Raw genomic sequence first — 24026 nt, 5'->3', positions numbered from 1 at the left:
CACAAACACACAAACGCACACACACACACACAGGGGTTTTCCATTCCACTAATGCTGTCAGTACATAAACAGGCGGCCTAGGGTGACAAATGTTGCTGCAACTTCCACACACACAACACACATTCACGTCTATGTCCTCCTTTCATAGTGCTTTTCCAGTAAAAAGTCCCCGTGGATCTCTCCCTGAGAATGTCATTTCAAATTCAGAACTCACATGGCTAACAACAGCATCTGATGTATTACTCATTATAAAGTCTGAGGGAAACTTCAGATCCAGAATGAGAGTCTGATTCAGACAGCATGGAAGAGAGAGAAGTCCTGTGTCTTATATAGTCTTATATCTCGTGTCCATTAGGGAAGTAAAAATTCCATTAAATATGTCCATACAGCAGTGATGCTTCTGAAAAGAATCTTAAAATATTTTGCCATATTCTTGGACGATTGTTATGCACACAGAAACCCTTGACCCGAGCATTCGGATTGAAAATTTTACAGAAATGACTCTAAAGACTGATATTTTCATAGAAAAGCAGTTGCTGACATGAAGGCCAGCCTGTAAACGCGCGAATCGGAAGAAGAGTTTATTCATGCAAAGCCATCTGGCAGACAGAACATCATGCATGCGTGTGTCAGACCAAATACATCCGCTCATCTCTCCAGAGAGAGTATATGTGGCACACAATATATACATCAAACATTGTCAGGATTCTTTGAAAGTCATCTGCAACATCCTAGTATTGGGCTCCAGGGGGAAAAACACACAGGTGTGTGTCAAGTCTGATAGGCTAATAAAACACTTCCTGTCTGCCACTATAAGCCCACCATACTTCCTGTCAGTGTGGTTTCAGCAGGAAGTGTGCATGGTGTTTGCCTGGGCACAGCTCACCACTATGATGCCGTTATGTAGAAAGCATCGTTGCTATACGTTTGCTAAGGTGTTCTGAGAGGTTTCAAGGGAGTTGCTAGGAGTTTCTATGCGGTTGCAAAGAGGGTTATTTGCAGCTCCAAGTAAATGTATCTTAAAATCCATTTCGCAAGGGTTTATGGGAAATATTAACCCTAAAAGCATGCTTTTCCTCCCTCACTCTCCACTCTAGGGTTCCTCTCTCTCTCTCTGTCCTTCTTTCTCTCACTGTAGTTTGAGCTGGGCAGGGCGAAGGGTGAGACGACGACACTAATCCTGAATGCAGACACAGCGACGGCCTTGAGACTTACGCAGCACATACACACAATAGCAGGATTTTGTTAAGGCCAGACGAAAATTCGATAACACTTCAGCATTACATTCATTTAGTAGTTAAGCACGGATGGTTATTGTTACACACAGAGATCAAAAGTTCAACTTATTGAACACAAAACAAAAACATCAGAATACTTTAGATATACCACGGTATCACACTAGTACGCAACCAAGTGTACAGTAAATCTGGAATCAATTAGGAATCTCACGAAAGCTGTCAATATTAACATGTCTAATGTCATATCTCACACCCGAAATTTTAATTTTTAAACTTTTTATATTATTATTATTTATTATTATTATAAAGTAATTAAATGTTTTATTTATATTTATAAACTAAATATAATTAACTACATTTTGCATGAAGAAAGAAATTATTTTTTTAATAATGTGATATTAATAAAAATATATAATTAGGCATGTTTTCTCCACCAATGTTAACTACTATAATGAAAATAAAATAAATATATATTTAAAAAAATAAAAATAAAATCGTTTATACATCATAGTAGGTTTTGTTGCCTTTTATTCATAAAAAAAAACAAAAACAAAAGAGAATCTGAGAATTGAGTAAAAATTACTTGTCAAATGTCATAATGCAAACATCCAGAATGGTCTTAATGGCCCTTAAAGACTTTATTTTCTAATGTAAACAATACGTTTATACCCCTTTTCTTTTGACTTTGGTGTGAAATGGGACCTGAACATGTTTTTGTGAGATACACTGTATTTAGCAGAAATAAGAGAACCGAATGATTACAGACGATCATAAGACACATTCAGTAGCCCTACCCTGGGAAACACACACACACACACACACACACACACACACACAGACAGAGAAACATCAAGACGCCATCTTCGCACAGATCACCGCCCTGATTTATGAAGCACAAGTGTTTCCCAGAGAGCACTGCTTTAAGTACATCATCTATCCCTTTTTTTTGAGGGGAGGATAATCACACATATCAGTTCGGTATGGAAGCTTGATTCAGCTTCAAAACAAAAAACAAAAACAAAAAAAAAGGTTATTGCGACTTTTTATCTCACAATTCTGACCTTTTTTCTCACAAATGTGATAAAAACTCACAATTCTGAGTTTACTTCTCGCAATTCTGAGTTTATACCTCATAATTCTTACATTTCTCTCAGCATTCTGTGAAAAAAGCTCAAATTGTGAGATAAAAATCCAAGTTTATATCTCACAATTCTGAGAAATAAGAATCAGAATTGCGAGATATAAACTTCAGCAACAGAGTAAAAAAATAAAACTGGTAATTCTGAGTTTATATCTTGCAATTCTGACTTATTTCTCAGAATTGCGAGATATAAACTTGCAATTGCGAGTAAAAGTCTATGGTAAAATAGTCCGAATTGTGAGATATGGTTTTGGATTTTTGAATGGAGGATGAATGGAAGATGAATGAATTTTTTGGGGTTGCTATGTGGTTTCTAATGTGTTCTGAGTGGTTGCTAGGAAGTTGTTATGTGGTTGCTATGGTGTGGTTTCTAGGGGGTTGCTAAGGTGTTCAGAGTGGTTTCTAAGAAGTTACTATGTAGTTGCTAATGTGTTCTGAGTGGTTTCTAGGGCGTTGCTATATGATTGCTTTAATTATTTGTTTCCATGGCAGAAACAAGCTTCCATAGTTTGTTGTGACATTACTCTCAAGCTAGTTTCAAACTAGCTTATACTTATAAGTTACGGTCAATATAGTGTCCAACATTATGAATCAAATTATATAAAAAAAACATTTACACGGGTGATCTGATGAGCTGTCGAGCCCAATTGTCTTTCCTGTGTTGACAAATTTCCATGTGAAACAGGAAGTCTGAGCTAATAGACACAAAACATAATAAAGCTTGATTGAATTATTAACCTTTGCCACTGCCTGGCAACAATAACAATTTGGGACGCGATACATTCTAATATATTTCTTTTAATATAGAGACAAATTATAAATGTCTAGGTTATCCATCAGATTCCTGTTTCTAGGGCAGCTTAAAAACAATGCAACTTTGCAAAATGACTAGAAGCCGCTTCCCAGGCAACAGCAGAAAGTTCATAACTGAGTATCGTAAACGTTTAAGTCAAGCTAACATTAATATGGTCCAGAAGGCTTTCCGGCACGTGTAATTCCAGAGTGACGAATTTTGGCCATGTAATCCTGCCTGAATCTTTCCGTCCCGCAGCAGCGGAAACAGGATCAGGCCCAGAATTCCGACTGTGGGTGACGGGACTGACACACAGGGCTTGTGTCTCCATTTAGCTGGCCTGATTTACCCTGTCAGACAATGAAGACACACTGTCTGGATTCCACACACACATTGGTACGTCATCTTGGCACTGACTCTCAGCTGTCAACAAGCTCATTTTGTATCTTTTGGCCACCGAGTGTCAGTCGATGATACATGTTGTTCTAGACTTTAATCTCACTTCTGACTAACTGAATCAACAAAAAGTTTTCATTTGAGTCAGCAGTGGTTGTGATAATTTCAGTTTGCTTTTCATTTCAGAAACATACTTCATTTTAATTGTCTTTTAAGTGAAAAATTACACTAAAATGTAGACTTCAGGTTAGTTATTTTTCATTTAAATCAGGAATAATTAAAGGCATATGTAAACATAATTCAAAAGATAATTAAAGTGATATAGTAAATAAATATAACATATTTAAACATAATATAATATAATATTAATTTTAGATATTTTCCCTTTTTTTGTTTCAATGCAAGTTTTCCCCATCTGAACCCCACATTGGTAATCACCATATCATGTCCAAGAATATTAAATATTATAAAACAAATTAAAATGAAAACTAATTATAAAAAAAACCATTTTACTAAACTTAAATGAAATGAAAACTATAACTTATACCACAGCATGAAAACATTAAATAAAATGACTACATCAGATAAAATGAAAAACTGGAAAATGAAACGGATGCTTTCGGTTTCAATTAATTTAAGAGTCCAATGATTCTGATTATTTTCATTCATCAGTAGTTTAGTATATGCTTATTCATGCAACATGATCAAAACAAAAATGCTCTGTAAATTGAATGAATGTTAAAAAATGAATGAGCCCCAAAAAGTATAAAGTTTACAAAAAAGAAGTATAAAATGATAAAGTAGGACTCCAATTCAGAGTGTTTGTTTATAGGTTAGTGTGTCACAGCGCTGTCTGGTGCTCAGAGTGAGACAGACGTGGATGTGTGTCTGCGTGTGTGTGCATGTGTGTGATGGACACTGGTCTGAATTCAGTCCCCACAATGAGGAGTGTGTAACTCAATATTAAGTAAATGATCAAGCCAAGAGTCCAGTTCACACAATGAAAAGTGTGTTTGTGTCCTGCTGTTGACATGTCTGAGTGAGCCAGACACCAGACAGACAGACAGACACAACTGTCAATAACACACAGACAACCTGTGCTCTGGATTTAGTTTCTGACAGGCTTGTCAAACAAGAGTCTGTTCAAACAGAACAACTTTATCGGAGACGGAGACGAAGCTGAACAGAGGAGCGTGTGAATCAGGTGTGGGGATTTTTCACATGCAAATTCACGAGAAACTGGACTGAAGGGTTTATTTACAACCAAAACAAATATTATTATCTGATAGAGTAATCAGACCCTGCTCAACCTCGACTGACCCAGACATTCATCTTACAACACTGGCATCATTTAAGCAAATGATACTGCTGAGCCATAACCGACAAACACACATCAACACTAGCTATGTTTTCATCCATCTATTTTTATGCGAATTTCGGGACAACAAATTAAAAAACACTGGATGGAAATGCCAAGATGCACATAAATTTTAAAAAAATGCACATAAAAAATATATGCGCTGACATGCACATAAACTACAATGGAAACACATTTACTGAATAAATCCCTCGACGCGTGAGTGTGACTTTGCCTCAACAGAGCATGTGATTGGATAACTGGACTAACCAGCGGATCAATCGCATCGCACAACATCTCAAATATTGGTTTGGTGGTTCTGAAATGCCTGAGCCAAAGTCTGTCATCAGAATGATTCGGTTTAATTCCCTCCATCATACGACTGTGATCCCAAACAAAAGGAATCATACTGTATTGTATCAATCTGAGGGATGGTCTACAGGACCCGTATGTGTGTGTTGGATGAGTGAGTGATCAGGACAGTGTGTGTCTGTACTCACTGGCGACTCCTGATGCGAGTCCGTACAGCAGCCCTCCTCCGTCTGACTGCGTCTGCAACACGTGAGTGGCGGGTGGACATTTCTCCTGTCTGATGAAGTTATACAGCAGCGTCTTCACCAGACGACTCGTCAGAGACAGACTACAGAGAGAGAGACAGAGAGAGAGACAGAGAGAGAGACAGAGAGAGAGACAGAGAGAGAGAGATTTAGCAAACCTACCATACTCAAGGGCAAACTCACTAAACCAGGGTTCCTCAAATTCGGTCCTGGAGGGCCGCTGTCCTGCACAGTTTAGCTCCAACCCTGATCAAACACACCTAGCTGTGAGTTTCTAGTGATCCTGAAGACATTGATTAGCTTGCTCAGGTGTGTTTGATCAGTGTTGGAGCTAAACTCTGCAGGACAGCGGCCCTCCAGGACCGAGTTTGAGGAACCCTGCACTAAACAGTTGTGTTGTTGTTATTGTTAACTAAAACTATCAAATGTAGATAGTAATTGAAATAAAGTATAAAGAATTATATATTTTTTAAAAGTATAAAGAATCTTTTTTTATCACAATAAAAACCACACACACAATATATATATATAGCAAATTTATAAATGCAAATTTCTATAGAATTTCTAGAAATCCATATATATATATATATATATGTGTGTGTGTGTGTGTGTGTGTGTGTGTGTGTGTGTGTGTGTGTGTGTGTGTGTGTGTGTGTGTGTTGTAACAATACAAGAATTTCAACTTCGATAAAATACCTTGAAAAATATCAATATTCAATAACATTTCACACTACAGGTAAAAACTGCCATATAGATATTACTTTATCTCATAATTTTTTGTCCATCCATTGAAATTCTAGCCAAACAATATTTTCAAGCTTCTAAAAGTACATGACACATTGTAACAGTAATCCATATGAATCCATTTGAATGGTTTAATTCAACATTCACTTTAGACTTAACCACCTGTGTTTACGTAAATACTTGACAAGATGGACATTTTGACAGAATTTTGTGTGTATTAATTTGGTACTCGCGAGCTGTTTGAGGAAATGAGTAAAATAATGTGCAATACACGCTAGCCCACGCCGAAATTCGTGCCCTGTCACACCAACACTATTCAACCTAAATGAATGAAACGAGTGAATAAGAGGAGGCGGGTGTGTGTCAACTCACTGTCGAACAGAAGAGAAAGCAAGAAAGCGCAGCTGTTATCGGTGTATCAGTACTGCAGAAAATTAGTATTCAACCATTGCAGTTATTTCAGTATCAATACATATCGAAAAATCTATATTTTTGAGGATGGATGGATGGATGGATGGATGGATGGATGGTATTGAGACAGACAGACAGACAGACAGACAGACAGACAGATAGACAGATAGATAGATAGACAGACAGAATTAAACCAGCACTTTTGCCATTTAAAACAGCCGACCATGGTTACCTGGTTTTTATTAGATCACAGGAAAAACAATTGGAAAAGAAAATAATAGGGCATTTTAGGAAATTACTATTATTTTGGAACATTAGCATTAGGGTCTCTGGGAAGATCGAGAATGTCAAGATTAAACATGAGAATTAAAGAAACACGGAAATGGTTGGAATGCCAAGAGTATTTGGTTTCTGGAAACTGATGATATTTCCAACGCTCATTTGCATTGTGAAGTGAGAATACAACGCTTGTGTAACTGGACGTCTTTGCTTTCATGCACTTGCATAGAGTACGTCTCAGTCCTAAAGACACTCGTGAGGTTTGACGAGTGTTCGTTAACGACCTCAAACATGCAAGCTCAGCTGCAGTGCTGAAGAGCTAACGAGGGAACTTTAAAAGCTCAGTATCACTGGTGCGATGCAAACGAGCCCTCCGGGTGAACTCAAGCAAAGCTCCAGACGAGAGCATCTGGCGAATTAATGAACACCCTCATTTGCATATGAAATGGCAGCTCTTGACAGTCGTCCTTCTGTTAATGCCGGTCAGGGGGCCACATTATCACACTGGGACAAACTTTGTAAGAATAAAACAGTGCGGTAGGCAACAACTTTTAACTTGTATTGGCTCTGGTTCTTGAGTTAAGAAGTTTATGATGCATCATTGGAACTCTGGATCAATTAGATGAGTCTATTCAGGTGTGTAGAGTATCTGTGACTTACTTTACCAGTCATTTTATATTATCAACCAACCGTATAGTACACAAATGGACCTTAAATTACATGTATAGAGAAAAACATTTGGTGTATAAACAATTTTCAATCAGAAATTGCTAGTAAATTTCACAAATAATTCCAGAAACGGCAAGTATGGTGATCCTTCTTTCTCACCATCGTCCTTTGGTCAGATAGCCGTAGATAAGCCCCTCCCTCAGAATCTCCTTGTGAAAGAGCTGATAGGACAACAGCACCAGGAGGGTGGTCACAGATTCAAACAGGATGTTGTAGGTGATGTCACTATGAAAACAGAGACAGGATAATCATTAACACATTCATTATTACTTCCTTTAGATATCTGACTTTGCATATGAATGTTTTTTTTAACTCTTATGTTCTCCTGAAGGTGTTTGTATATTTGCATCTGTTTCTTGAATGAATTTAAATAAATAAAAACATTTCCACATACATTTATCTGTTAATAAGCAAATCGCTGCTGTGATTTACAGTGATTTTACCACGGTCAAGAGGGTTTTAATTGAGTTGAAATCACAGTAACATAAGTATTATTGCTTGACTAAAACATTGTAAACGATAAGATTGTAAAAGACACAATTGTATTTGCGTGAATCTTTTTATTCGTCAAAATCATCTGTATGCAAAAGTTGTTATTTTGAAGATAATTTCAGGCACTTTTATAAAACGCTGGAAACAGTAAGATTGTAAAAGAAACAAGTGATCAATAAATAATTAGATTTGTGCGAATCTCATAAAAACATATCCAGGTCAAAATTCACCACAAAATTCAAAGGAAAAATAAAGTAAAAAAAAGCATTATATACACTGCATAAAATTTTATTTTAATTTTTAATACTTTTATGAGCATTACAATATTTGCACTAATTGACATCATTTTCAAATGATGGTGAAATATGAAACAGAAAAACTGATCACATTATCATTCATCAAAATCCCCAAAACAGTCCTACTGTAAAATGTCCTACTGTAAACTCATTGCCCCCTCTCATTTTCCAGACACACACACACACACACAAACACACTTACACAACATCAATAGAACAATCTCTCTCTTTTTCAATTGTCCCTGGTTTCCTTCCTCCACATTTCTCACTTCACTTCCACTTCCCAGTGCTGTGAAGTCACTTGGCATGATTCCCTTTCACTTTCTCTCTCACACACACACACACACACACACACACACACACACACACACACACACACACACACACACACACACACACACACACACTATTATTACATTCATAATAACATGAAGAGTTTCCTATAGGATTCTGTTTTTGCAATGAGGACAAACCAAACCCCAGATACAGGGCTTTAACGACACATTAAACCATACCGAATAAAAAAATTTACAACATTATTTTAGTGCTTTGAATTTCTTTGGTTATTAAAATACAATAATTACAAAACTCTTAAATACAATAATTACAAAACTCACAAATAAAATTTGCAATAAAAAAAGAAAAGAAAAAAGTACACTACAAAAAAAAAGGAACAAAGTAAAGGATTTCAGATTATTTTGAGGTGGAGCTGACTAGTTGAAATGTTGAAAACTTTGAACAAAAGACTAGACTTAAACAAGGTCAAATGTACTAAACTGAGATGACTTTACTACAAAAAAAAAAACGTAACGGGGATGAGGGAAGTGTATGGTCTGTGGACGTGGGCTGATAATAAATATTTTGGTACTTGTTTTTATTAAATTACTTATTATTAACAGCCTTGCCTCTTACATGCTTGGTAAAGTTTGAATATTGTCGATTACCGATGACAAACATATCTCCAAAAAAAAAGTATTTTTTAAGAGCATGGAAAAACTCTCATTAACAATCTTACAAAATTAATAAAAAACAACAACATGATTAGTCACATTTAGCACCGTAAACAGAATTATATCATTACAAATCTGTTCCATCTATGGTAAAAGGTCAGACGGACAGCGTCCCTTCTCTTGTCTTCTGAAGTCATACGGACTGTGTTTATGCTGCATTTATGTACAGCTCTTTTTCACTATATGCTTTCATTGTGACTAAGTGACTTTAATGCTAAACATTATCTTTGTGTTTCACAGTAAAAAAGAAATGTCACACGGGCTTGGAATGACGTAAATGACTTGTCTCCATCACCTTACACACTATAAACGCTCTGATGTTTTTGTGTCTCTGCAGCTATTTTATTTCTTGTTTTGATCTGTGCGGTAATTTGAGCTACAATTCACAATATCCTTCATAACAGCGTGATAAGAATCCTGTCTCCGGCTACAGAATCGCTCAAAAACACGTAGGAACCAGCGAGTCGGGGATCTGAATGTGACCCGCGCCTGACTTCTCTTGGTGAGCACGTAGCAAGGAAACGAGACAAACGGCAACAAAAACAGACACGGGACAACAACAGCACACTGAACTCTGTTACAATACAACAACTACGCAATCCACTTACACACGTGAGCCAGCACAAATAACAGGCTTTATTTCAAACCCGCTTAAAACATTCAACTGTGTTTAAGTGACGTTCCTCAAGTTCTCGGTTCCTTCTCAATGCCTTGTGATTTACAAACTAAGTCTCTTGATTCATTAAGACCGTATTGCATGCAGTTTTTTTATTATTTAATTTAGTTATTACTGCCCTTTGACATTGGAAACAGCTGTCAGTCTATTGTAACAGACACAAATGTTCAATAAATCATATTTGCATGAATCTCATGAAAACATATCCAGGTCACGTTTCATCCCAAAATTCAAATGATGATGAATAAACAAACAAATAAAAATAAAAAATAATAATAATATAAATATAAATATATATATATATATATATATATATATATACAGTGCTATGCATAAGTTTAGACACCCATGCTAAAGTTGACTAAAAAGAGGAATAAAAAATCATCTTAACTTAAATCATCTTAACTAAAATGTGCAACTTAATGCCTTAATTTAAAAAATTAGAGATTGGCATGGTTTTGTTTCAATTAGCCTAATAGCTGGTTTGATTTGCATTGAGAGATGATCTTATTATATAAACCTTGTTGTATTATTTTAATTTAATACTGTGAAGCTGCTTTGATACAATCTGTATTGTGAAAATCGCTATATAGACTTGACTTGACTTGACTTGACTTGACTTGACTTGACTTGACTTGACTTGACTTGACTTGACTTGACTTGACTTGACTTGACTTGACTTGTGAAAAGTACTCCATGCCAATCTCTAGGTATGGTGAAGGCTATGTGATGATGTGGGGCTATTTTAATTCCAAAGGCCAAGGGAACTTTATCGGGATGCATAGTATCCTGGATCCATGAAGTAACTGGCCTTTAAAAATAAAAATCTGCCTGCCTCTATGGGAATTTAACATAGGGGTGTCCAGACTTATGCACCCTGTATTTGAAGGAAGAACATTTATTTATTTACGATACATTATTCATTCACAAAGAAAATATATATATATATATATATATATATATATAAATATATATATATATATATTTTTTTTTTTTTTTTTTATAAATAAAAAGGGCATATTAGGTCTCCTATAATAAGATCACAAATGTGGTTTAATTAAGTAAATAGGGGCATTTTAAGCACTGAACAGTAAGCAGGGTTCGTACACCTTTTCCAAGGTCAAATTCAAGCACTTTCAAGGTCCATTTTAAAGCTTTTTCCAGCACCTTTCACCACCGTAAATTACACACCTATACATAGTCAAAATTATTATTTAGTGTTTTTATCACATTACAAGAGATAATGCTATAAACAGCCAAAATTGTGTAAACTCCGCCTGCTTTTGCTCTGGCCAGCGTAGCGCAAAACGCTCTGTATCTGAAGGGCTACATTTTATTTCTCCATTTAATAAACTTTTGAGTCAGATGGGTATTTGTTGTGAAAGAAACACAGTTACAATTTCAAGCATTTTTAAGTATTTTATCAAAAATGTAAGTACTTTTCAAACCTTGAAAACACTACATCAAAATTCAAGCATTTTCAAGGATTTCAAGCACCCGTACGAACCCTGAGTAAGATACACACACACACACACACACATAATCATCATGATCAGTGTAATATGGTTCTCATTATAGACTGGGTGGAACACAAGGATACTCTAGAACATTCAGAGTGGGTAAATCTATCTGTCCTTTGAATACATACAAACACACACAAACACTGGAAACATGCAGGAGGCAAGCTGAATAATGCAGTGCTGGTGTGGTTATCTCTCTACTGAGATTTACAGATGTGTGTGTGAAGGGCGTCATGATTTCATGCATGAAGGTGTCCTCCACTCAGGTGTGTAAATGACAGTGGGTCACACAGAGGTCTGATGAGACACACGGGCGCTCAGGGATCATGGAAAAACACGTAAAGGGAAGCGTGTAAAAACAAAGGAGCAAAATGTCCCGTTTTTAAGAAGATGTGTCGAGTTAAAAGTAGCAACTTTGTACATGCTACCCTTGCTAAATGACTTTGTTTCATAAACGACGAATTTTGCAACACTGACAACTACAAATGAACTGACTCGAGCTGAATAATGACACTATTGTCTTCTGTAGCTCTGCTTACAGCTGAATTTGTCTCATTTGATGAAGTCTGCATCACTGATTCTATTATTTTCCTGTTTATTACTGTGAAGCTGCTTTGAAACAATCTGTATTGTATAAAGCGCTATATACATAAAGGTCAGGTGGTATGATTAATTGTGCTAATGTTTGACAGCATTGACAGTCCTACTTTTTAATTCTTGAACTTCATGAAAAAAATGTATGAAAACATTTGTGTGTATAAATAAGGACTGCGACACCTCATTGTTTGAGTCAGAGATGACCTTCACACGCTGTATGTGAGAGACCCGTCATATATCATGACAATAACACACGCACACACCTCCCTCTCACACTGAGACATACTTTATCACTTAGTATTTGCAAGACAGAGAAATCCAGAACAAAAACAAACACACACAGTTCTTCTTCGGTACTCACAGAAGCGGCACTTCAACGATGAGATGCACCAAATTACAGACCAGCTCCTCCAGAAGATCCTCACAGATGGAGTCTGTTAAACACACACACACATCACGGTCAGGTCAGAGACGGCCGGGAACGCTGACACATCGGCAATGTAAATATAGTCTGTGAAAAGTTTCTTTAGGTCACTATGTTGCTCATTCTGATTGGTCAGAGATGACATTTATGCTCAGATGTGGGTTGCGACACATCAAACAACTGAGAAGCTGTCAGGCTGGACAGACCAGATACTATAAACGCTCTAAAAAGCGCTTTTATTTTGCCTTTCGGCCATTATTATTGATAAGCATGATGGACAGAGGACAGGAAATGTGTAGGAAAAGAACAGGATCAGGAAATGACCCGAGTGAGTCTCAAACTTGCATGCCACACATGAGCTTCACTGCTTCATGTGTCTTGGTCTGATGCTGAAACAGACCTTCAAAACACTAACTTTATCTTCTTTTATGAAATCAAAGATGGGAAATGTGCGTCAGGGTTATTAACAAACACAGAAACTATTAAAAACATTTTTGTTCATTTAAATAGGGAAATAAAATAAAATATTAATATTAAATTAAAAACGTAAACTAAAACTAAATGAGAAATGTTGTCTTGGACACTAACTGAAATGAGTTTCTAAGTACTAAAATTACTAACTAAAAATATATACGAATTTTAACTAAACTAAATAGTAATATTAATATAAAAACTAATAAAACAACAAAAGCACATAATAAAATTACTGGACATTTTAATTAAAAATGAAATGTTAACATGAAAACTGAAAATATAAAAATAAAAGGTAACTCAAAATATTAATAAAAACTATAATAGTATAAACATAATACTAAAATAACACTGATGTGTGTTTCTTAATGGACATCAGATATTCACACAAAATAATACAACCTAAAAAAAAGACTGTGGGGACCAACCTTGTGGCCTGATGAGGATTAGTGACTAATGATGATTAGTCTGGGTTAGGGTTAGTCTGGGTTAGGGTTAGTCTGGGTTAGGGTTAGGTTATGTAAGGTTAGTGCTAGTCTGGAGTAATTAGATCTAAAAAAAAAAGATCAATATATTTAGCTATAGTTTATGGACACTGCCTCTTTCATCTTGGAACATTTACCATTATAAATCTGATATATAAATAATAATAATAATAATAATAAATAAGGTTAGCTGTTAGCTTTACATAAAAACAATGGTAATACTTTACAACAAAGTCTCAGTTGTTAACATTTCATTAGTTAACATGAACAAACAATGAAAAATAATAAGTGTTATCAAACTAGCATTTATTAATTTAGTTCATGTTAATTTCATTCATTATTCATTAACTAACATAAATGCTGTAAAAATGTCGAATGCTTATTGTTAGCTCATGTTAGCTAATGCATTAACTACAAAACAAACGAGACCTTGTTGTAAAGTGTTACCAAAACAACAACAGAAATGTTCTCATTTATGTAACTAGGTAAATATGTGTAGGTACTATATGTGTGAGGGTCAAATATGATTAAACACGTCAAAAACTAAAATATAAAAACAAAAAATAGAATGAAGCTAATTAATGTGTGTGTGTGTGTGTGTGTGTGTGTGTGTGTGTGTGTGTTACCGTAGGTTCCTGGCGCCCTCTCCTGGTAGGAGAACTGTAAGTGCAGCTCTTCTTCACTCATCTCCCTGATGAAGACCTTCAGCAAACAGCGCACCAGAAACAAAGCATTATGGGCCTGCCAGATGAATAACTGACTAGAGAGAGAGAGAGAAAGAGAGAGAGAGTCATAGATAATTATTGACCTGCAGCAGCCTGTGAACTGTGGCCTGACCCTGTCAGTGGTTTTGGATCATCCTTGACTAAACCAACACACACACACACACACAGGCTGTCAGGCGTCTGTAGTAGTTGCTATATCATTACAAGTTCATACACTGAGAAACAGCTCACATGTGCAGCTATGACATCAGCTGACCCTGGATCAAATGTGTGACTGAGGGTTTGATCTCTGCATAGTTCAGATCAGAGCACATCATAAATATTCTCTCAGAGGATCACAGTGTGACGGTTCACATGCACGCGCTGTAGGAGCGCTGGGTCACTCCCCGCTCTGGATTCATGCTACAGCAACACTTTGAGCACAGACATCAGCTCTGGTGGTGTGTGTGTGTGTGTGTGTGTGATGCTGTGGCCTGCACAGATGTTATTCCCATGGGAAAATCGTATCAAAAACATCTTAACGGCACCGTCCTGAGTGATTAGTTAACGTGCCCTGAATATCACGACTGTGTGGGAAAAGACGTTTAAAAAAAATTGATTTCTCAAAATCTCACAGATGTTCTGAGCATCCGAGAACCACAAAAACAAAAATCTCATCCGCTTTCACACACAAGGTGTTACTATATACTAGGTGTGAATAGAGGTTACTATATACTATTACTAGAATAGTATATGTGAATACTAGGTGTGAATAGAGGTTACTATATACTAGAGGTGTGAATCTGTTCTTGCCTCACGATTTGATTATAAAATAATTCTCGGTTCATCTTTTTCTCCAATTCTTTTATAAATAATAACTATTATATCAATAATCACATATACAGTGAGGAAAATAAGTATTTGAACACCCTGCTATTTTGCAAGTTCTCCCACTTGGAAATCATGGAGGGGTCTGAAATTGTCATCGTAGGTGCATGTCCACTGTGAGAGACATAATCTAAAAAAAAAAATCCAGAAATCACAATATATGATTTTTTAACTATTTATTTGTATGATACAGCTGCAAATAAGTATTTGAACACCTGAGAAAATAAATGTTAATATTTGGTACAGTAGCCTTTGTTTGCAATTACAGAGGTCAAACGTTTCCTGTAGTTTTTCACCAGGTTTGCACACACTGCAGGAGGGATTTTGGCCCACTCCTCCACACAGATCTTCTCTAGATCAGTCAGGTTTCTGGGCTGTCGCTGAGAAACACAGAGTTTGAGCTCCCTCCAAAGATTCTCTATTGGGTTTAGGTCTGGAGACTGGCTAGGCCACGCCAGAACCTTGATATGCTTCTTACAGAGCCACTCCTTGGTTATCCTGGCTGTGTGCTTCGGGTCATTGTCATGTTGGAAGACCCAGCCTCGACCCATCTTCAATGCTCTAACTGAGGGAAGGAGGTTGTTCCCCAAAATCTCGCAATACATGGCCCCGGTCATCCTCTCCTTAATACAGTGCAATCGCCCTGTCCCATGTGCAGAAAAACACCCCCAAAGCATGATGCTACCACCCCCATGCTTCACAGTAGGGATGGTACTCATCATTCTTCTTCCTCCAAACACGTTTAGTGGAATTATGACCAAAAAGTTCTATTTTGGTCTCATCTGACCACATGACTTTCTCCCATGACTCCTCTGGATCATCCAAATGGTCATTGGCAAACTTAAGACGGGCCTTGACATGTGCTGGTTTAAGCAGGGGAACCTTCCGTGCCATGCATGATTTCAAACCATGACGTCTTAGTGTATTACCAACAGTAACCTTGGAAACGGTGGTCCCAGCTCTTTTCAGGTCATTGACCAGCTCCTCCCGTGTAGTTCTGGGCTGATTTCTCACCTTTCTTAGGATCATTGAGACCCCACGAGGTGAGATCTTGCATGGAGCCCCAGTCCGAGGGAGATTGACAGTCATGTTTAGCTTCTTCCATTTTCTAATGATTGCTCCAACAGTGGACCTTTTTTCACCGAGCTGCTTGGCAATTTCCCCGTAGCCCTTTCCAGCCTTGTGGAGGTGTACAATTTTGTCTCTAGTGTCTTTGGACAGCTCTTTGGTCTTGGCCATGTTAGTAGTTGGATTCTTACTGATTGTATGGGGTGGACAGGTGTCTTTATGCAGCTAACGACCTCAAACAGGTGCATCTAATTTAGGATAATAAATGGAGTGGAGGTGGACATTTTAAAGGCAGACTAACAGGTATTTGAGGGTCAGAATTCTAGCTGATAGACAGGTGTTCAAAAACTTATTTGCAGCTGTATCATACAAATAAATAGTTAAAAAATCATACATTGTGATTTCTGGATTTTTTTTTTTAGATTATGTCTCTCACAGTGGACATGCACCTACGATGACAATTTCAGACCCCTCCATGATTTCCAAGTGGGAGAACTTGCAAAATAGCAGGGTGTTCAAATACTTATTTTCCTCACTGTAGTTATTTTTGGCATTTTATATTTACTATTAAAAATAAGAACAAAGATGCAAATAACAAACAGTGTCAATATAAGAAAGGAACAAAATTAAATTAGTGCATTACTATTTTTTTTTTTTTCATTTTAAATATTTTTAACAGAAGCATTCAAGTAAGAAATAATACAGAAATTTTATATTTACATATTAAATGAATCACTACATAGTCTTTAGTTATTAATTACAAATAAATTGATGATTATTAAAGCTACAAAAGTGATTTAGTCAAGAGCAGTGAGTGATTCCCTCTTTTCTTTTAATGTTTAATTAACATTAATGACAGTAGCAGGTTTATTAAATTATGACTTATGCACGGATCCAATATAATGTTACACATCAGATTATAATAAGAGTATTTTTTGCTGCTTAATATTTGAGGTAAGATTTTTTTTAAAATACTTTTATTCAGCAGGGATGCATTAAATTGCTCAAAAGTGAAAGTAAAGACATTTATGATGTTACAAAATATTTCCATTTCAAATGAATGCTGTTCTTTTGAACTTTCTATTCAAGGAAAAAAAAATACTTCTACCGAAATATTAAGCAGAAAAAACATTGATAAGAACCATTATTAATAGTTGAGCACCAATAATTATTGATAATATTATTTAAATCAGCATATTAGAATGATTTCTTAAAAAAAAAATCATAATTATTCCAAACTTGTTTGATTAATTACAATAAAAAACACATGTGACTGGTTTCTGCATAAACATGGAAAGTGAATAATAAATAAACATGAAAGAGCCACTATTTAAAATATAATACTTTTAGAAACTTGTACGCAATTATTTGTGATGTTTGCTCGAGGAACAATCATGTAAGTCAGTTTTCATGCAATGGATTTTGGATACTGTGTGTCTTCATATTATTCATTGTTTATGGATATTTAAAATGACATACAGCTCTTACATGCACACTTTAGTGAAGACGTATCTCACTTACTCTTGGCATTCTGTGGAAATCTTCAGTTCTTTGGTTCTGCTGAGAAAGACTCGCACCAACGCCCCGAAGTTCCCAGACCTGGGGTTGTTCTGAACTATAAAAGGCCGAGACAGAAGATCAAAAACACAAAACATAGTTTCCCATCTGAAGATTGTTTAGGATAAGTGCTACTAAACCAAATCAACAGAATGCATTAAGGATCCTTGTGATTTAGTGGTAAACAAACTAGTCAATAAACGCAATAAATTACATACAGCACATCATAAAAGCAGAGTTGACTTGGGATCGGTTATCATTTGAATGGTGTGGCTTCATGCGCACACAGACCTAAATTACAGAGCTTTATTTCACAGGACAGTGGGTTTGAAATCAGTGTGCGTCTCTTTGTACAGAGGGCTGTAATGAAACGGCAGTAAATTACTCATACAAACACACATACTTAGAGTCTTAGCCAGCGGGACGACAGCCTCCTCCAGGAGTTTAGCATCAGCACTGCAAACACAGAGAGAGATAAACGTCATATGAGAGAAGTATCAATGAGCCACTCAAGCCAGTGTTTTACAATGAATCTAACATGGTCAAGAGATGCTGTTAGGCACGACATGAAGTGTTGCAGTAAAATCATGAAGGGAAAGCAATGATAAAGGAAATCATTGTTCAATAAATAATGAATAATATTGACAAAAAAACTTTAAAAAAAGGGTTGCATGCATGTAAAATGTAGGGCAGAGATTAATTTTACATTGTTGGTCATTAAAAGTATTCATTAAAACTTCAACGAGTAAGTAAATGTTCAAGATGTCAGAAATCACAATTGTCTAACCTAGTTTTCATACTATATTGAATTTGTTAAATATGTTAAACTGTATTGACAACAACATTACACATCAGAAACATGGGATTTGTGTCTTGCGACAGGAAACATAAAAGTGCACTCTATTCATGCAAAGTGCTGAATAATGCAGAACAACTTCAACAACAAGTCTATCATAATGAACATGAACATGAACATTGAACAAAGAAAGAGATGCTGAAATAGTGTGTGTGATGTGAGATTCTCTGGCTCCCTCTGGTGTCTGTCCCTCATATAACCTTCAAACTGAGAGAGCGATAGATGACCTAACCTACATCCACCTGGGGCCTGTACCATGAAGCCGGTTTAGGAGGCTAGCCAGGTATGTTTCAGTTTAGTTTGCGCCAACCCTGGGTTTTAGGCACCATGCAAGTGGTTTGGCTTTTAGCAGTGTTCATCCCCACAGTAACTAATGCCATGTTCCAGGTAAGAAGTTGCAAACCAAACTTGGACCAATCAGCTGTGAGCAAAGTGACACATGTCTGATGCGATAAAGTGACTCCACCTGTTCCTACTCCAAATTAAAGGTCACGACATTGCAAATGATTTTTAAAGACAAAATCGTCTGGCTTTTAGTAATGCTCATTTAGAATAATAATTCTGTATGATTTAGATATTATTTATGTAATTATTATACCCTTAATCTATAACACATGCACAATTTTAGTTTATCAATTATTACGCACAGTTTAAATGAATAAATATATAAACAGTATAAATACGCTTTAGAATAAATAGATAAAGCTAAAAAATTACTACATGTGAGCTTAAATGTTCAATTTCACCTTCACAACTTTTACTTGCACTGATATTTAAAGACTTTTTCTTTTAGTTGTTCTATTTCATAGACAGCTGTTTTCTTCTTACTGTGTAAATTTGTTTAAATTCTTAATATTTTTCAATCTCGTAATATTCTGCAGAAGAAGTGAATCGCAGTTTCACTCTTCCTCAGCATGTGATTGGCTGTTCACTGCTGATGTCACATCTAAAGTCAGAATCAAAGCCTGAGTTGACAGAGAAAGTTGATGATCAGCATCACGGTACCAACAAAGCCTGGTTGGATTGGTTTGGTTTGGTTTTGTCAACTCGAAACTAATCCTGTAACCCTGAGTTTGTTCATGAGCTCAGCATGACATCAACAACACACATCATCAGACAGAAACCGGTGAAAGTGCAATCAATTACTGTACATTAGCAGTTAACTATAACAGGAAAAACACTAATATAATGGGAAGGACATTTAGAAAACAACTTTAACCATCTACTCAGTCATCATTACTCATCAACCACATTAACTTTCGAAATAAACAGCAGAAACATCTTCTACGGACAGCTTTGTATAGTTGTGTGTATATGTTGTTTTTTCAGACATGTTTCACAATACAGCGCTGGTGCAACTTTGCTTCTGTTTTGTTAAAGAAATTTAAAGTGCCCTGGGAGTGTGTCTATGGTTATATAAACGGGAACAATTTTTCTTGTTCTTTTTATATAATTGTATTTGATAAATTGACAAACTCACTGCTTCTCAACCAGGGGGCTTATTTTTAATAATATATTACAACAATCTAACTTAATATCTAACATAAAACGCTATAAAAACAGACAACCAAGACGTAACCAAAAAAACTATTTCTTAATTTCTTTTTTCAAGAACATTCCAACTTCAGGAATCACAAAATGATTTGTAGTTAAATTACATATGCCAACACTCCCATTTTCTGTTAATATGTTATTAAGTTATAATTATGTTAATATTATATAGGGAGCCTTCAAATAATGTATTGGACACTAGGGGGCCTTTAGGTCAAAAAGTTTGAGAACCACAATACAAAACCTCCCAGTCCACATAGAGTATTATTTATTTATAAACTAAACTGCAAAAACAACAAAAGACCTCGTTCAGAATTAATCATGATCATTCCATCACAATTATGAGCACTAGGGCTGGGCAAAATAGAGAAGCTAATAAACCATCATCTTAACACAAACAAGACAAGGAAGCATTTTAAAACTAGTCTAATCACACCAAGCATTAGGAAACTTAAAGGGATAGTTCACCCAAAAATGAAAATGCTGTCCTCATTTACTCTCCCTCATGTTGTTCCAAACCTGTATGACTTTCTTTCTTCTGCTGAACACAAAAGAAGATATTTTGAAGAAAGTCGGTAACCAAACGACTGATGGACCCCATTGACTTCCATAGTAGGAAAAAAAAATACTATGGAAGTCAATGGGGACCAGCAACTGTTTAATTACCAACCTTCTTTAAAATATCTTCTTTTGTGTTCAGCAGAAGAAAGGAAATGGGTGAGTAAATGATGACAGCATTTTCATTTTTGGGTGAACTATCCCTTTAATGGTCAAAAAGGCCCTGTTTACACCTGGTATTAAGATGTGTTTAGTGAACGATGCTAAATAAAAGTGTAAATGGCGTCTTAAACATTTTGAGCTTGTCCACTTTCAACCACTTCCAGAGGTAGTTGACAACACATTTCACCGTAGTGTAAACGCTCATGTGGTCTAATACGTTTAAACAGCCACAAAAGGCCGTCTGTTCTCCGCCTACTGACCTAACGAGTAAACATTATGGGAAGCGCGCGAGCCAGACGGGATTTAAACGTTGTCGGCTGGAGACCCAAGTTTGGTTTGAAGATGAAAAACGTACCAAGCAAACACAACGTTCTCTCAGCATTCCTGGTTTCTAACACCGAGATCTTGCGGCTGTCAGAGCAGAAACAAAAGCTGATGCTCTTCATATGCTTTTCAGTCATCATATGTAAATTGTGAGAGCTTATTTTGTCCATTAGATAGAAAGATCTGAAAAAACACATGCATAGACCCTCCCCTCGAAGAAATCAGGACAGAAGTGGTCAAAAGTGGACAAAAGAGGCGGATTAAAGCACCAGGTGTAAACGTGAATGTGTCTCCCTAATCTACTTGTGATCCAATCGACCAAAACACATCCTAATACCAGGTGTAAACAGGGCCAGAGACAGCAGCACATTCCAATACTCAATGTGTCGTCCAGCCCATGAGCACATGATCAACATACAACACATCCCATATTAACAGGTCAACATCTGTACAGTATTTAGCATCTTCAAGAGGGGATTGCTACTCACTTTATATGCTTAAAAGTTAGCCAATTAGAGTAGGGGTTATTTTCATGCCTTAGTCCACATTAATAGACAGTATTTTTTGTGTTTGTTTGACATTAGTATTATAGTTTGACATAAGAACACGTCTGGGAAAAAATAAAACACTACAAAAGTGCAGAATATCTTTTCTTTTTTGCATGAAATTTTGCATGAAGATACAGGAAACTCACCCTAGACTCTATATGTGACCCTGGATCACAAAACCAGTCATAAGTCGCACGGGTATATTTGTGGCAATAGCCAACAATACATTGTATGGGTCAAAATTATCGATTTTTCTTTTATGCCAAAAATCATTAGGATATTAAGGAAAGATCATGTTCCATGAAGATATTTTGTAAATTTCCAACCGTAAATATATAAAACATTTATTTTTGTGAGTGAATGCAGCACAATCGCGAATATAAACTGACAACTTTAAAGGCGATTTTCTCAATGTTTCCATTTATTTGCACCCTCAGATTCCAGATTTTTAAATAGAACAAATATTGTCCTATCCTAACAGACCATGCATCAGTGGAAAGCTTATTTATTCAGCTTTCAGATGATGTATACATCTCAATTTCAAAAAAATTCACCCATGTGACTGGTTTTGTGGTCCAGGGTCACATATAGTTTTTGTTTTAAAGCCCGCTTACATCAGTTGTCTCAGGCCACAATCAAACTGTTGTTGATGTTTTTAATGGAACCCTTTCAATTTTACTATATAATATAATTTAAATAATAACAAATAATTGTATTAAATTTAAAAAAGCTAAACAAACCAATATAGAAATATATTACTATAATAATAATACTATTGTATTGTAAAATATTTAATTTCATAATAGTAATAAAAATGTGTTTTACAGAACAGTAAAATTACAATACTAAAATGTACATCTGTCTTGATTTCTTTGCTTTCAAACTGTTAAACAGATCTTTTATTCTGGGGGGAAACCGCTGGTAGACCTTTTTGTAGACAACAGAGTCATAGATCCTCTTTTTATACAGTTTAGTGTTAGAGAAACTGCACATTAATAAGCATTTGTGCCAGTTTAGCCAACTTGGCTAATTTTCAACTGTAGCCCCTGGGCAGGTGTAATGTCAGATAAAATACATTAAAACAAATCAACAATACTTATACATACAGAGTAGACCACATTTCATATGAATGCATAAAGTACATTAAAACAAGGACAGCAAAACATAAAACATGCACGCCATATCAGAGATGGATAAATTTGTGCGAGCTTATTTTATTTAGTAACATACAAATTTGGGAAGTTGGACTGCGGAGTTGCATATTCAAATGCACATTATAAGCTATCCAAACACACAGTTTGTGAAGTCGAGTTTCTTTGAAACACTGAATTTGTCGTGATTTAAAACTCATCCGATCTAAACGAATCACACACAAACAACCTATTTTTCCTATTCAAAATGGCGATTTTGGCTGAGAGATAAGTTTGCATCCCTGATATTTGAATGAATGTGAGTGTATGGGACATCAGTGACGGGGGTCAGAGGAGTGTCTCACCTGCTGGTGGGGCTAGTGAAGGTGAAGGAGATCAGCTGGTTCCAGAAGGGCTCATTCTCCGAAATGGCGTCTGGACCAATCAGATTGCGGATGCTCTGGCTCTCCGACAGATCGCTCACCTGACTGGTGTTTGCACCCATCGCCTCCAGAAACCACGAGAGACTGCCTCAGAGCCTCATCGCCAGCCAAGCAAAACCTGGAGGATCATGAGAGCAATCACTTCACTGAGTAAAGTTATTAGTTTGACAAATAAGACATGGAGGAGGAATCACACAGGACATGTAACTTAATACTTAAGCAGGAGTACACACACTTGAAACAGGTTTGATGGGTAGACACAGAGCCCTAACACACAAACACACACCTCTTTGTTAAGCACACACACCCTTTACACACACATTGTTGACATGCCACTGGTTCCCTGATGTGGAGTGTGAAACTCTCTTCAGAAGCTGCCGAAAAGCAATGAATGTTTTCGTTAAACATCCTGGTTAATGTTACATTTGATCTGATCAGAGAAGATGACGTGACCTCTCTTAGTCAATAACAAGGAAACTCATTTATTTTGCGTCTCACAAACCTGAAGAAAGCTCTGGTGTTAAGATCCATTTGTCATTTTACAACTAAACAGTAATAACTTTTTTCATTTACATTTATAAATCAAAAACAAGTTGAACATATGTCAGCCCAAGCAACTAC

At 36.3% G+C, this 24026-nt stretch overlaps 1 protein-coding gene across 1 annotated transcript in view; it reads right to left on the bottom strand.

Annotated features, from left to right (window-relative positions):
- The window catches only part of dym (dymeclin), a 79725-nt gene that overhangs the window by 54431 nt on the left and 1268 nt on the right, over nt 1-24026 (bottom strand). The window contains exons 2-8 of the mRNA XM_084136766.1: nt 23328-23523; nt 18237-18289; nt 17798-17891; nt 14243-14376; nt 12598-12670; nt 7745-7870; nt 5426-5565 (exon numbers count right to left, since the gene is read on the bottom strand). Coding sequence (XP_083992892.1) covers nt 5426-5565; nt 7745-7870; nt 12598-12670; nt 14243-14376; nt 17798-17891; nt 18237-18289; nt 23328-23467 — 760 coding nt within the window. The 5' untranslated portion in view covers nt 23468-23523. The remainder of the gene's footprint in view (nt 1-5425; nt 5566-7744; nt 7871-12597; nt 12671-14242; nt 14377-17797; nt 17892-18236; nt 18290-23327; nt 23524-24026) is intronic.

The sequence above is a fragment of the Abramis brama genome (assembly GCF_963993115.1).
Source record: "Abramis brama genome assembly, chromosome: 15".
NCBI lineage: Eukaryota > Metazoa > Chordata > Actinopteri > Cypriniformes > Leuciscidae > Abramis > Abramis brama.
This window is presented reverse-complemented; position numbering and strand designations above follow the sequence as displayed.